The 15,245-nt window shown below is 43.1% G+C and overlaps 1 protein-coding gene across 4 annotated transcripts in view; it reads left to right on the top strand.

The window, feature by feature from the left end:
• The window catches only part of ube2f (ubiquitin-conjugating enzyme E2F (putative)), a 202,353-nt gene that overhangs the window by 166,626 nt on the left and 20,482 nt on the right, over positions 1-15,245 (top strand). For 2 of the 4 annotated variants that reach the window (XR_011356456.1, XM_069934352.1), the window contains exons 8-9: positions 3,903-3,960; positions 5,679-5,808. Coding sequence is in view for 3 of the 4 variants with exons in the window: in XM_069934352.1 (XP_069790453.1) it covers positions 3,903-3,960; positions 5,679-5,808 (188 nt within the window). In the remaining variant the exon portion in view is untranslated. The remainder of the gene's footprint in view (positions 1-3,902; positions 3,961-5,678; positions 5,809-15,245) is intronic. The other 2 variants (XM_069934355.1, XM_069934354.1) reach the window with 1 other exon arrangement.

Raw genomic sequence — 15,245 nt, 5'->3', positions numbered from 1 at the left:
GGACCATGGTCCCAAAGGCCGGAGGCAATAGATGTATAAAGGAGATAGGGCACACCAGCAAGTAGGGGGAGGAAGGATGGCTCTGAATGGAGAGGGAAAAGGGTAGAGAGCTGGAGAAAAGAAGACAAAGGGAAAGGTGAGGGAGGGAGAATGGAGAGTAGGTTAGCAGAAACCGGAGAAGTTTATGTTGATATATGGTTGGAGAATGCCCAGATGGAAAATCAAGTGTTGTTCCTCCAATTTACAGGTGTTGTTGGTGGAATAGTGCATTGGTCTCTGGATAAACATGAGTGTGGGATGGGGCACAAACTGAAGTGGTTGGCCACTGGGAGAACCTGTCACTAATGCAGACAGAGCAAAGATGCTCAGAAATGTAATCTCCCAGTCTGCGCTCAGTCTCTCCGATGTAGAGAAGGCTACAAAGGGAGCACTGAATGCAGTAGATAATTCCCGCAAATGCACAAATGATGTGTTGCTTTACTTGAAAGGGGTGTTTGGGGCCATGAATGATGGTGGTGAGGAAGGAGGTGTGGGTGCAAGTTTGGCACTCCCTGCGGCCACAGGGTAAGATGCTGGGGGGGGGGGAGGTGAGCTATGGTGGGGAAGAATGAGTCAGGACTCATGGAGGGAGCAGTCTCTATGGAAGGATGAGAAGGGAAAATGTTTCTAGTGGTGGGATCCTGTTGTGGAAAGTATGGAGGATGATGTGTTGCATGCAGAGGCTAGTGGGATGGTTGGTAAGGACGTGGAATTCTGTGTTTGTTACATTTGGGGGCAGAGGGGGCCAAGGAAGATGAGTGGGAAATCGAGGGGAAGCCATGTTTATGGAAGAAGACGCACATTTCAGATAATCTGGACTGGAGACCTCACCTTGGGAACAGATGCAGCAGAGATGGAGAAATTGCGAGAAGGAATAGAAACCTTGCAGGGGACTGGATGCGAAGAAGTCATTTGGTGGTGGCATGGTTGGCATAGTGGTTAGCACAGTGCCCTTACAAAGCCAGTGATTGGGACTGGGGTTCGAATCTCACACTGTCTGTAAGGAGTTGGTACATCCTCCTCGTGTTTGTGTGGGTTTTCCCTGGGAGCTCCAGTTTCCTTCCACCATTCAATACGTACCAGGGAGTGTAGGTTAATTAGGTGGAACAGTCTCATGGGCTGAAGTAACCTGATAACCTGCTGAAGATCTAAAAACAAGTGTAGACAAGGTATTTGTGGGAGTTGGTGGGTTTGTAAAATATGTGGAATGCTTGTCTCCCAAGATGGAGACAGAGAGGGGAGAGTATTGCCGGTTATGGACCAGGTGAATTTGAGATTGGGGTGGAAATTGGCAGCGAAGTGAATGAAGTTGATGAGCTCATTGCAGGTGCATGAGGTAGCCCAATATAGTCATCAGTATAGCGGAGAAAGAGTTGAGGACCCTTGCCTGTGTAGCTTTACAGCATGGTTTGGTCCACAAAGCCCACAAACAGGCAGGCACAGCTGGGACCCATGTGGGTACCCATGGCTACTCCTTTGATTTGAAGAAAATAGGATGGGTCAAAGGAGAAGATATTAAGAGTGAGAAGTAGTTCTTCTAGGCAGAGTAAGGTGGTTGTGGGAGGATGACTGATTAGGTCTCTTGTCAAGAAAGAAATGAAGGCCTTTGAGATCTTCTTTAGGGGGATGGAGGTGTAAAGGGATTGGACATCCATGATGAAAATAAGGCAGTCAAGTTCAGAGGATTGGAAGTCATTGAAGAGATCAAGGGCATGTGAAGTATTGTGGATGTAGGTAGGGAGGGATTGGACCAGTGGAGAAGAGATGGACTTGAGGTAAGATGATACTATTTCAGTGGGACAAGAGCAAAAGGAAACAATGAGTCTTCCCGGATAATTGGGTTTATGCATCTTGGGTAAGAGGTAGAACCAGGGAGTGTGGGGTTGGGAAACAATGAGATTGAAGGCTGTGGGAGGGAGTTAACCAGAGGTGATGAGGTTGGAAATGGTGTTGGAGACAGTAGCTTGATGAGCTGTGATGGGGTTCTGTGGAATGGGTAAGTAGGAGGAGGTGTCTGAGAGCTATCGTCTGGCCTTGGCAAGGTAGAGATCAGTGCACCAGACCACAACAGCATCACTTTTGTCTGCGGGTTTGATAGAGAGGTTAGGATTGTTGTAGAGAGCTTGGAGGGCAGAGTGTTCAGAGGAGGTGAAATTGGAATAAGAGAGGGGAGTGGTGAAGTTGAGACAGTTGATTTCTCAGTGGCAATTGATAATTTAAAAAACATCCAGAATGGACAGCTGTCCAAGACGAGGAGTCAAAGAGGAGGAAGAAGGCTTAAAGTGGTAGAAGGGGCTACAATGGGGGAGGAGAGTCACCGCTCTTAGAGGGGAAGGTTAGAGGTGACGGTAAAGAGCAGAGTGGGTGTTGGGGAGGTGGAAGTTTAGGGAGGTAGGGTTTAAAGAGGTCAGAGGGTGGAGATGGATGTCAGCTGGGGGTCGTAGAAGTTTGGGGAAGTCAGAGGTCGGAAGTTGAGGGTTGGGGAGGTCAGGGTGGAGGGAGGGGAGGGTGGAGGCATCAGGGAGGTCAGAGGATGGGAGGGGGAGGTTTGGCGAGGTCAGAGAGGGGAAGTGGAAGGTTGGGGAGGTCTGAGTGGCAGGTGAGGTGTTGGGGAGGTCGGGTGGAGGTTGGGGGGGGGTAAATGGAGAGTAAGGGGGAGATGAGAGTTGGAAGGTTGGTGGGTGGGACTCTCAGAGGGGGAGATGGGGGAAGAGTAGGGAGAAGTGTTGGGGATAGGGAGGTAAGGAGTGATGGTAGAGGGTATGATTCTGTGGGATTTAGCAGCATGGTCAGGACTGCTGTAAGTGCCTGCATCTTCTAGAGCCACGTGTGAGAGTCAGCGTTGGAAGCTGCGGCCCAAGGGCAGCCAGGACCCGGGTGAGAGTTCGCGGCCAAGGCGTCGTGAGCTCTGGTAGGTGGTATTACCTGACCTTTCTCCATTCCCTTCAATACTTTTGCCGAACAAAATCTCTATAACTTCACAATTGATAGCATTGAGCTACCATTTCCAAAAGAGGTTTACAGATGCCTGCTACACTGAAGTGCAACTTTGATTTCCTCCTAAAAGCCCTCACATGAATTCTGCAGTGAATTACCTCCATGACCAAATTATCCTTCCTTCGTTGTGGTAGAAATTCTCAGCCAGTGCCGATGTGGATAAAGTTCAGACAAAATGATTCATCATTTTGGGTTTCTTGAAGGGAAGCTAGAAATGCATCATGTTTGTAATCTTTCTGAAATTTTCTACTATATATGCAGTGAATTCAATTTATCCTTCTGGTCAGAGCTATAGAGGAAGCTTTCAACTCTATTTCTTTAATTGTTACTTAAGCTCCATGTGGTAGGCAAGAATATTTCATATCCTTTGTAAACAACATGCAAGGAAGCTTACAGAGGGCTGTGTCCTCAAAGTCTTTATTTGACTAAAAGAAATCAGTTATGAATAACAAACTTAAACTCTTCCAGACAAATCAATTTATTTGAAAGGTTCAGTATCTTGCATTCATTTTCTTGTGTGTTTTAATTCCTGTAAACAAACTTGTTAATTTTAAATAAAATTTCAGAGGCATGTGATCCCATTTGTCTAATGGAAATATCATGGTGTTTTGTGAAAAATGGTTGAGATGCACTCCAAAATCTAAACATGGTAATTTCTTGCAATAAAATGCTATGTTTTATGCCTGCTGAGCCCTCTGTGCAGTACGCAGATGTGCTGGAGACTTGCAAAGGGCCCAGGTTGGTTACCTTTTACTTCCTGCGGATGCTGTGTGACCTGAGTCTCTCCAGCACATTTGTGATTTGCACTCAACCCCAGCATCTCAAACTCTTTTTTGAAACTCATTGAAACCTTCTCTGTTTTGCAGCTTGCTGAGGGAACACTCCATTGATGGCACAGGGTGGGCACCAACAAGGACTTTAAAGGTATTCTTCTCATTAAGAATTACAGGTTATTTCCCCCTTCTGCTCGATTTCCAGTAGCTAAAGCAGCTGAAATGTATTGCTTGAGACAGTAATATTTTAGATGCTATGCAGTTTGGTCAAACTGGAACCCATTCAATCTGGGCAAAGCTCAGCACAGTGAGTCGAGTTTGGATTTTCTTTCCGGACATACCTTGGCATTTCTGGGTGGGAGATACTAATTGTGTGTCAGTCACTTCTTCCTCTGGTTCCCAACCCACTGTGAATCTAGTTTGAACCCTCCCCCAAGAGCATTAGTAAACCTCCCTTCCAGGATATTAGTTCCCCTCGAGTTTAGGTGCAACCCTTTCCACTTGTATAGGTCACCCCTTCCCCAGAAAAGGTTCCAATGATCCAAGAACAAAACCCTGTCCCCTGCACCATCTCATCATGTTTGTCTGCACTAAATTCCTATTTTGACTTCCCTAGTCGTGGAACTAGGAATAATCTAGAGATTACCACCTTGGAGGTCCTGTTCTTCAACCTCTTACCTAACTCCTTAAACTTATTTTGCAAGATCTCTACCCATTTCTGCCTATGTCATTGTTACAAACATGTACCACGACCTCTAGCTGATCACCCCCCCCCCCCACCCCTTCTTAAGAATATTTTGCACCCACTCAGAGAAATCTTAGACCTGAGCATTCAGGAGGCAACACATTATCCTGGAATCCTTTTGCGGCTGCAGAATTTCCTATCTGTTCCCTTGACTATTGAGTCCCCTATGATTATTTCTGTACCTGACTTCATCCTTCTCTTCTGAGGCTCAGAACCAACTATGGTGCTGTTGGTCTGGTTGCTGCTACCTGGCCCAGATTGGTCATCCCTCTCATCAGTATCCAAAGGTGTATACATAGATTGCTGAGGGGAATGGCCACAGGGGTACTCTGCTCTGCCTGCCTGTCCCCTTCCCTCTCCTGATTGTTACCCAGCTTCCTTCCTCGTCCATTCCTGTAACTCCCGTCTAACAACCCCTCAGCCTCCCAAATGATCCAGAGTTCATCTAATTCCCAATCATGGTCTGTTAGGAACTGTAGTTGGGTGCATTTTGCACAGACGAAGTTGTCAGGGATTGTATTGGGTTCCCTGACTATCCACATTCTGCAAGTGGAGCATATCCTTGCCTGGTTGCCATTCCCACTGTCTATTTAAGTGCAAAGAGTAAGAAAAATCTTTCCTTGCCCTGCCTAAACTTCTGCACCTTCTCCTCAGCCTCTACTCACCAAAACCTCGCGAGCCAAAGCCTCAAATTCCTACTCGCACACTGTTCACTCTGTTTGAGCTTCCCCTCTTTTATTGGCTACTGCAAAAGAGACCATAATAGTGCAGTATGCCGGGTGTGAACCTATCAGGGCCCTGTACAATTGTAGCAACGTTACTCTTGAATTCCTTTATGCAATAAAAGCAATCACTTTATATTTCTCCCTAATTATTTACTACCCGGGTGTTTCTTGTGCAAGAATGCCCTTGAACAGCGGCATTTAGCAGTTTCATCCTTTTGATGATGATCTGTTTTTTATAGTTCCCACTAAATGGATTACTCACATTTGGTTAAAGGATCAGCCATGAACTTAAATTGTGCTAAAGCTCAGGTGGCCTAATGGTGCTTTGAATTCTTATCTCTGTATTTCCCATTATATTTCCATTTCCTGCCATTTTAATCCATTTGTATCCTTTTGCAGGCTCTTGAGTTCTCATCTCTAATATCAATAAAATTGGATACAAGACACTCTCCTTTTAAATATATAACTAGAGAGAGTTCAATATTGGATCTCATTAGGGAACGAGACAGGACAGGTGACAGAAGTTTGGGTAGGTGAACCTTTTGGGTCCAGTGATCATAATGCTATTAGTTTCAGGTTAATTATGGAAAAAGATAGGTCTGGGCCTTGAGTCTCCAGATTATAGGAAGGATATAGATAAGGTGGAGAGGGTGCAGAGAAGATTTACACGGATGTTGCCTGGCTTAAAATACCTAAAGAACAGAGAAGGATTGAAGAGGTTAGGACTTTATTCATTGGAACGTAGATGGTTGAGAGGGGATTTGATAGAGATGTTTAAAATTATGAAGGGAATAGATAGACTAGATGCAAGTAGACTCTTCTCCTGAGAGCAGGGGAGGTTGAAACAAGAGGACACAAGTTGAGGGTAAGGGGCTGAATGGAATAATCTTCCAGAGGAAATAGTTGAGGCAGAGTCAATTCTTTCATTTAAGAGGAGGCTGGATATATACATGGATAAGAGGCGGTTGGAGGGTTATGGGCAGAGAATAGGCAAGGGCATCTTCCGGAGTGAACCGGCGTGGACTTGAAGGGCCAAGATGGCCTGTTTCCATGCCATAAAATGTTATATGGATGATAATATTGTGAATTGGATCAGCAAGTGTACTAATGATAAAAGGATAGGTGGTGTTATGGACAACAAGGAGGGTTATCAAAACTTGCAGAGGGATCTGGACCAGCTAGGAGAGTGGGCCAGAAAATGGCAGATGGAGTTTAATGAAGACAATTGTGAGGTGATGCATTTTGGAAGGGTAAACCAAGGTAGGAGATATACAGTAAATAATAAGGCACTGAGAAGTGTGGAAGACCAGAGGGATCTGGGAGTGCAGATGCATTGTTCCCTGAAAGTGGCGACGCATTTGGACAGGGTTGTAAAGAAAGCTTTTGGTATCTTAGGCTTGGATTTGAATGCAGGCTCGATGGTGTAAATTGGATAGGTACATGTATGTGAGAGGATTGGAGGGTTATGATATGGGAGCAGGTCAGTGGGACTTGGGAGACGATGATTGCCACAGACTAGAGAAACCGAATAGCCTGTTTTCTGTGCTGTGATGTTCTATGGTTTTATGGGTGTGTTGCCAGAGGATTGTTGTTTCATTGTTTAAAAAAAAACTCCAAAAGTCACCCAGGAAAATGTAGACCAGTGAGCCTAACATTAGTAGAGGGTAAATTGTTGGAATATGTTCTAAGAGATTGGATGTACAAGTATTTGGATAGCAAGGGACTGATTAGGAATGGTCAATGTGGCTTTGTGCATGGTAGGTAGTGTTTAAACAATCTGATAGTATTTTTCGAGGAGGTTCCAGGAAGGTTGATGAAGGATAGACTGTGGTTGTTGTCTCCATGGACTTCAGTAAGGCCTTTGACAAGATCTCTCATGGGAGGTTAGTAAGGAAGGTTCAGATGCTCGGTATTTATGGTGAGGTTATAAACTGGATTTGACATTGGCTATATGGGATAAGCCAGGAAGTGATGGTGGATGATTGCGTCTCAGACTAGAGTCATGTGACTAGTAGTAGTCAGCGCTGAGACAATTGTTGTTTATTATCTATATCAATGATCTGGATGATAATGTGGTAAATTGGATAAGCAGGTTTGCAGATTGTTTGCAGAGACATTGTAGGCAGCAAGAAAGGCTTTCGAAGCTTGCAGAGGCCAAAGAATTTTGTACAGTTTTGTTCACCTAACTACAATATAGATATCTATAAGATTGAAAGAGCGCAGAGAAGATTTACTATGTTGCCCAGACTTCAGGAACTGAGTTAAAGGAAAAGGTTAAACAGGTAAGAACTTTAATCCCAGGAGCATAGAAGAATGAGGGGGATTTGATAGAGGTATTTAAAATAATGAGGATAGTTGAGATGCAAACCAGAGGACATGGGTTAAGGGTGAAAGGGGAAAAGTTTTGGGAAAACATTGGTGGGGGGAGGACCTCTTCACACAGGGTGTTGGGAGAATGGAACAAGCTGCCAGCTGAAGTCGTAAATGCTGGGTCATTTATAAAATTTAAAAAGAATTTGGGCAGGTACATGGATACCAGGGATATGGACTAGGCACACGTCAATGAGACTGGGCAGAATGATAGTTTAGCACAGACTAGAAGGGCCATATCTGTGTGTGTGCACACGTGTGTGTGTGTGTGTGTGTGTGTGTGTGTGTGCGCGTATTTTATTTATATATATATGTGTGTGTGTGTGTGTGTATTTATATGTGTATGTACACATGTGTATTTATTTATGAGAATATATATAATGTGTGTGTGTGTATGCATGTGCGTATGTGTCTGATCTCTGCATCAGTCTCGTACAGCTTGGCAATCTTAAGAAGTATCCATTTTTCCCACCACCAATTCCTCTCCCCACCCCTTTCATATAACTCCTCTGGTTTTTGTCCTTTATTTTGATCATGCCCCCCATCTCTGAGAGTACAGATTCCTCCTCAGCTCACTGTTAAACATGCAACCTCTTTACCTGAGACTGCTCCCTTGTTCACGATTTCCTCATCAGTTCATAACATCTCACCTATCATCTCAACTCCACGATTCATCAGGAATTAATCATAACAACCCACCACCTGCACTTATGATCTTCTTGGCACTTGTAGTTAAATCAAGTAATAAGTGAAGACTATGGCCCAAAAATTGCCTTTGATTTTTCTGTCATGTGCACCCATCATTGTTCTAGTTTTCCTATCTTGGTTCTGAGATATAATTGCTGCTCTTTACTCCACCTGCTTGGCCAACCTTACAGCTGATCTGGGCAGCATGGCGGCACAGCAATAATGATGTATCCTCATGCCTGCAGTAGACTGGACTCAGTCCTGGCCTTGGGAGCTGTCTGTGTGGACTTGACTGTGTCCAGGAGCTCTGGCTTCCTTTTGCATCCGACTAACATACTGTTTGGTAGGTTAATTGATATCTGTATTATTACCCCTCATGCAAGTGGATGGAAGGGGAATCAGAAAGGAGTTAAAGGGCATGTGAGAGAGAATAGATGGGAGAATGGGATTACTCCAAAAGCTGACATAACTCAGTGGTCTGATTGACTTTCTCCTATATCATAAAGAAATGCAAGAAGCCCTTTCCTAATAATTCTTCCTCTTTCCAATTGTTTCTTATTGCTTTGATCAAATTATGAATTAAAATAAAGCATAAAATTGGCTGTTATATGTTCTCAAAATAAATGTTTAGATGCCATTGGCCTTGGGCATTATAAATGGCAACATAGGCCTCATTGGTCTTTGGGTTTCTGGGTATGAGAGCTTTTGGTTTATTGTTGTAGATTCTTCGCAGAGATGAGGAACTCATTGGTATTCTCATCCACAGCTTTATTTTAATCCATCCATATCATTAAAATTAAATTGAATTGAAAGAGGATTGTGAATCATGGCAAGGTCAGGCAGCATCTGTTGACAATACATCAACTGACATTTCAAGCATTCTCCAACTTTTCCCCCTTTTCCATGTATGAAAGCCCTTGACCATTCCTTGCTGTGCTGGTATTTGGAAAATCTGTTCTTGGTGGGAATGGTGCCCAGTGTACATTTCTTGTTGTCATTGCTAAAGTGTTCTATGTGGTCCCTAAAAATAGCTCTGTGGCGAATGTCACCTTGGCATGTTGCTGTGACCATAGCTTTATGTGAGCACTGAGCTGGTGGTCTGGTGTATTCTTTACTATGATCGAGTCACATGTCAGATGCAGAGCACAAAGGTTGTTGACTTTGCACTTATTTTCTAATTACCATGCACAAAAAGCCCATCAAACTGCAATTAGACCCACTGTTGACTCAACCCATATAGAGTATGCAGAGCAGATTGCAACATCTGCTATGATATATGATCCAGTGCCCAAAATAACTGAGCCATTCCATTACAAGCAGTTGATTGAACTTATTGGAAAGTACTTCAGCTTTTTAAAATTGTATTCCTTGATGAGCCTTAATCCTAAGGGCATCTTCAGCTAACCAGCCAACAAAAAGCATCTATTTATGTTTGTACTTTGCTCTAAAAATGCCTCATCAATTCAGTCAATGCTGTCAAAAAGCAAAGACAGTTTGGTGTGTTAAATGCAGGCTCTTCTTCTATATTATTGAACGATCATACTGTTGAACTATAATCTGCCTGTGACCAGATTTTGGTAATCTTGCTTTCTTTCCAGTTATTTTTATGCCAGATTTGTGTTTTATGTTCTTTGGAGTATTTGAAGTGCTGTAATTTGTCAGTGTGTGCATATATTTAAAAAAAACCTTCATCTTCTCCAGCCTAGTGTCAGAACTTCTTTCTGTTCCTTGAGAAGATATAGGAAGGATGTGATGGCACTGGTGAGGATGCAGAGGAGATTCACCAAGATATTGTCTGGGCTGAAACATTTCAGTTTTGCAGAGAGACTGGAGAAGCCAGTCTGTTTTCTCTGAACCGGAGAATGTTAAAAGGGAGGTAAACTGAGGTACATAAAAATTATGAAGGATAAAAATAAGCTGGAGTTCAGGAAAATATTTTCCACATAACAGGGATAAAACTAGAGGACTCTCATTTAGGCTAAAGAGATTGACCTTCACCCAGAGAATGGTGAGTAGCTGGAATGCACAGCCTAAGAGAATGGTTGAAGCTGGTCACTGACAGTGTTTTAGAAGTATCTGGACAAGCATTCAAATCCCTCGGACATGGAGGACTATGGACCAGCTGATGGGGTTAATATGAAACAGTGCTGTTGACCGGTCACTGCAGATGGCCTACTTCCATGTGTACCATTCAATAAATTTAACATTAGCGTTAAATGCTAAATGTCACTCATTTGTTGATCACTCTGCATCATGTTGATGCATTAACCTGCGTACCTCTCAAGATTTTCCTCCACACTCTTCTAGTGTCACAGAACATAGCAAGAGAGAAGCCTGGAAAAGTAAATAGAGAGCATTACTGCATTAACTCGTAAGATGCAATTTTCAAATGAGATCATAAGACCATAAAACATAGGAGCTGAAATAGACTATTCAGCCCATCGAGTCTGTCCCACCATTCAATCATGAGCTGATCCATTTTCCCATTTAGCCCCACTGCCTGGCCTTCTCCCCATCATCTTTGATGCCCTAGCCTTCACAACCGCCTGTGGCAACAAATTCCACAGATTTGCCACCCTCTGGCTAAAGAAATTCCTCCAAATCTCTGGTCTACAAAAATGCATGACCATACACTTTCTGACATTTTATTTCATTTGTCGCTTCTCTACCATTCTCTTAATCTAAGTCCTTCTGCAGCCTTCCTGTACAAGATTGTATGATGGATTTAATTTAATGAACCAACATATTATAAAGCAGAGAACTCTTTTTACGTAACTCAGTTAGATGTCCTTTCTCGAACATGACTCGTTCCAGTGTCCTAAATATGATTTGCAATGAAGAAAATCAGTCGTTGCCCTCAACATGATTTACTTTGCTGAAGTGCATCTTAAGCCTTTGAGGCCCTTCAGTGGTATTTTTATTTGTATCCTGGTGATCTTATCAAAATCATTCAACTACTCATTTCAGTCACATTAGATGGGAGCTGTGTAACAAAAGGTTCCAGCCTTTAAATCCTTTAATGTACACAAAATCACTAAACATTGAAAGACCAAATGATACAAGCTTACACATACCACTAAAACTATGGGAGGCACCAGATTTCACCACTAGATTCCAAATCTGACCAAATGGTAAGAATTTGCACTCTTCTTGATAAGTGCTCCATTTAGGGCATCTACACAAGCCCCAGTGTATCCGTCATTTAACCATTTCTGTGGCCAAGGCTGTGGGAAGAAATGGTGCTGGGACCCAAGGTCAAGGATGTGATGCAAAGGCTTAAGAACACCCTGAAAGGTGAAGGTAAGCTGCTAGCAGATGTGATCAGGACCAGCATCAATCAAAAAGACACAAGATCCTGCAAACAATTTTTAGAAAGATTGTAAAGAATATAACCTGACGACCACACTCATTGCTCTGAGTTCATGAGCACAGAAATAGGACAAGAATGCATAGCTGGAGCAATGGCACAGGAGAGAGGGGTTAAGATTTTGAAGAGATTGGTACAGTTTCTTGGGCAGGTCGGACCTGGTTCCACTTCCACAGGATCAGAACCAATATCCTTGCCGGAGGGCGATGCTGATGTTAGTAGGGAGGTTTAATCTAGCAGGGAGATGGGCTGAAACCGTGAGAAATTCTGGAGGAAAGAAAAGAAACAGGGAAGAAAACTTAGAAAGATAGTAAGTAAAATGACCAGGTAGCAAAAATGTAGCTCCACATAAAGGAAAATGAAGCTGTGAAAAATTAATTTGGGGCAAGTTTAAAAAAGAGTGGGTATAAAACATGGCTAAGAGTTATAAAGAAGCCACCACAGACTAGTTGTAATATTAGGTGCAGCATAAATGAGGGAGTTGGGTCCATTTCTGGGCTTGAGTGTGGTGCAATGAGAAAAAATTAGTTGGGAATCTTTGAATTATAATACAGAAATTAACATTGGGTATGAAAGCCATAAGGTGGTTCAGTGCTAAACTGTAGACATAGTGGCGATTGATGTTCCAGTATGATGTTGGGGGAAGGTGCTGGAATTAGATACTGTTTGAGGCATTTAGATGGGCTTTTACATGGACAAAACAGATTTTTGTCTATGTGGGCAAGTTGGATTAGTGTAGATCAGTAATAAGGTAATCACAGACAAGGTGGACTGTAATGTACCACTTTCCATGAGCAATTAGTGTTGGGCAATAAATGCGGGCTATGCGAGGCATTCCTGCATCTTGTAAAGTGGATGTCAAAAGGCTTTTCTTTCTTTTTAAAACATTTTTATTTTTTCTTCTCTTTCTTTCTTTCTTTGGCTTGGCTTCGCGGACGAAGATTTATGGAGGGGGTAAAAAGTCCACGTCAGCTGCAGGCTCGTTTGTGGCTGACCAGTCCGATGCGGGACAGGCAGACACGATTGCAGCGGTTGCAAGGGAAAATTGGTTGGTTGGGGTTGGGTGTCGGGTTTTTCCTCCTTTGCCTTTTGTCAGTGAGGTGGGCTCTGCGGTCTTCTTCAAAGGAGGCTGCTGCCCGCCAAACTGTGAGGCGCCAAGATGCACGGTTTGAGGCGTTATCAGCCCACTGGCGGTGGTCAATGTGGCAGGCACCAAGAGATTTCTTTAGGCAGTCCTTGTACCTTTTCTTTGGTGCACCTCTGTCACGGTGGCCAGTGGAGAGCTCGCCATATAATACGATCTTGGGAAGGCGATGGTCCTCCATTCTGGAGACGTGACCCATCCAGCGCAGCTGGATCTTCAGCAGCGTGGACTCGATGCTGTCGACCTCTGCCATCTCGAGTACCTCGACGTTAGGGGTGTGAGCGCTCCAATGGATGTTGAGGATGGAGCGGAGACAACGCTGGTGGAAGCGTTCTAGGAGCCGTAGGTGGTGCCGGTAGAGGACCCATGATTCGGAGCCGAACAGGAGTGTGGGTATGACAACGGCTCTGTATACGCTTATCTTTGTGAGGTTTTTCAGTTGGTTGTTTTTCCAGACTCTGTTGTGTAGTCTTCCAAAGGCGCTATTTGCCTTGGCGAGTCTGTTGTCTATCTCATTGTCCCCTGAAACCCTCTGGGATCAGTTGAAGACTACCATACTGCAATCCACTGAAGAGGTACTGGGCTTCTCCTCCAGGAAAAACAAGGACTGGTTTGACGAAAACAGCCAGGAAATCCAGGAGCTGCTGGCAAAGAAGCGAGCTGCCCACCAGGCTCACCTTACAAAGCCGTCCTGTCCAGAGAAGAAACAAGCCTTCCGTCGCGCATGCAGCCATCTTCAGCGCAAACTCCGGGAGATCCAAAATGAGTGGTGGACTAGCCTCGCCAAACGAACACAGCTCAGCGCGGACATTGGCGACTTCAGGGGTTTCTACGAGGCTCTAAAGGCTGTGTACGGCCCCTCACCCCAAGTCCAAAGCCCGCTGCGCAGCTCAGACGGCAAAGTCCTCCTCAGCGACAAGATCTCCATCCTCAACCGATGGTCAGAACACTTCCAATCTCTTTTCAGTACCAACCGCTCAGTCCAAGATTCCGCCCTGCTCCAGCTCCCTCAACAGCCCCTAAGGCTAGAGCTGGATGAGGTTCCCACACTGGATGAGACATATAAGGCAATCGAACAACTGAAAAGTGGCAAAGCAGCAGGTATGGATGGAATCCCCCCAGAAGTCTGGAAGGCTGGCGGCAAAACTCTGCATGCCAAACTGCATGAGTTTTTCAAGCTTTGTTGGGACATTTTTATTAATGTTTAACAATATAAACCATTGAACAATGTGCTACAAGATTCAGAAAAAATACTTCGTTAAAAAACATTTTTACAATATTCTCATAATAAGGAAATCCAGAACACAATCCTAACAATGAAATAAGATTTAACAACTAAAAGAAACCAAAAGGAAAAATTTCAAAACCCCCTTCCTCTAAGTAAGGTTGAAAGTTGACATGTATGAATTAAGTGACACTAACTTGGAGAGGGACCACACAGTGCCAAAATTCCATAACAAACAGAAATCTTAAGATTATGATAATAGTCCATAAATGGGCCCCATATCTTTTGGAACGTAACATTTGAATACTTGATAGCATATCTAATTTTTTCTAGAGTTAAACAAGCCATAATACCTCTTAGCCATTGAGCATGTGTAGGTGGAGCATTATCTTTCCATTTAATCAAAATTGTACATCTGGCTAACAAAGATGTAAAAGATAAAATTTGGCTTTGAATTGAAGTCAGTAATACATCAACATCTTGAGGTAATCCAAAAAGAGCAATTAAAGTTCAAAGTTCCAATTTTTAACTTAAGAATTACTGATAGCGTTTTTAAAAAAAAACATTCTTCCAAAATTCTTCTAAGCAAGGGCAGGTGTAGAAGCATCACCTATTTTACATTTGTCACATGGAAGATTTGTGTCTGAATAGATATAAGACTATTTAACTTTAGACATATGTGCTCTATCTACCACTTTAAATTACAGTAAACAATGCTGTGCACCAAATTAAGTAGTGTGAATCAAATTAAAAATGGAGTCCCAAACCTCATCGGACAATGAATGATTCAAATCCTACTCCAAGGCGTTCTAAATTTTTAATTGGGATTAGTCTTAGATCAACCAGATTATTACAAATAAGAGATAATAAGCCTTTATAGATCAAAAAAAGTGTCAAGAATAGTCGCCTCAAGGATCTGAAATTGAACAAAGTGTCCAATTTGTAAATATCTAAAAAAATGAGTTTTGGGTAAATTAAATTTTACCACTAGTTATTTGAAAGATGCAAAATTGTTGCCAATAAAAAGATCTAACACCCAATCTATGCCCGTCATTGAAGGCAGTGTCTTGTAAAGAATATATTTTTTAAAAAGGCTGATTGGATATAATAGGACTGACAAGAGGAAAACTCTGAAATCCAATAAAAAACCTAAATTGTTGCCATATTTTCAAA

This window comes from Narcine bancroftii, chromosome 4, assembly GCF_036971445.1.
Source record: "Narcine bancroftii isolate sNarBan1 chromosome 4, sNarBan1.hap1, whole genome shotgun sequence".
Classification (NCBI taxonomy): Eukaryota; Metazoa; Chordata; class Chondrichthyes; order Torpediniformes; family Narcinidae; genus Narcine; species Narcine bancroftii.
This window is presented reverse-complemented; position numbering and strand designations above follow the sequence as displayed.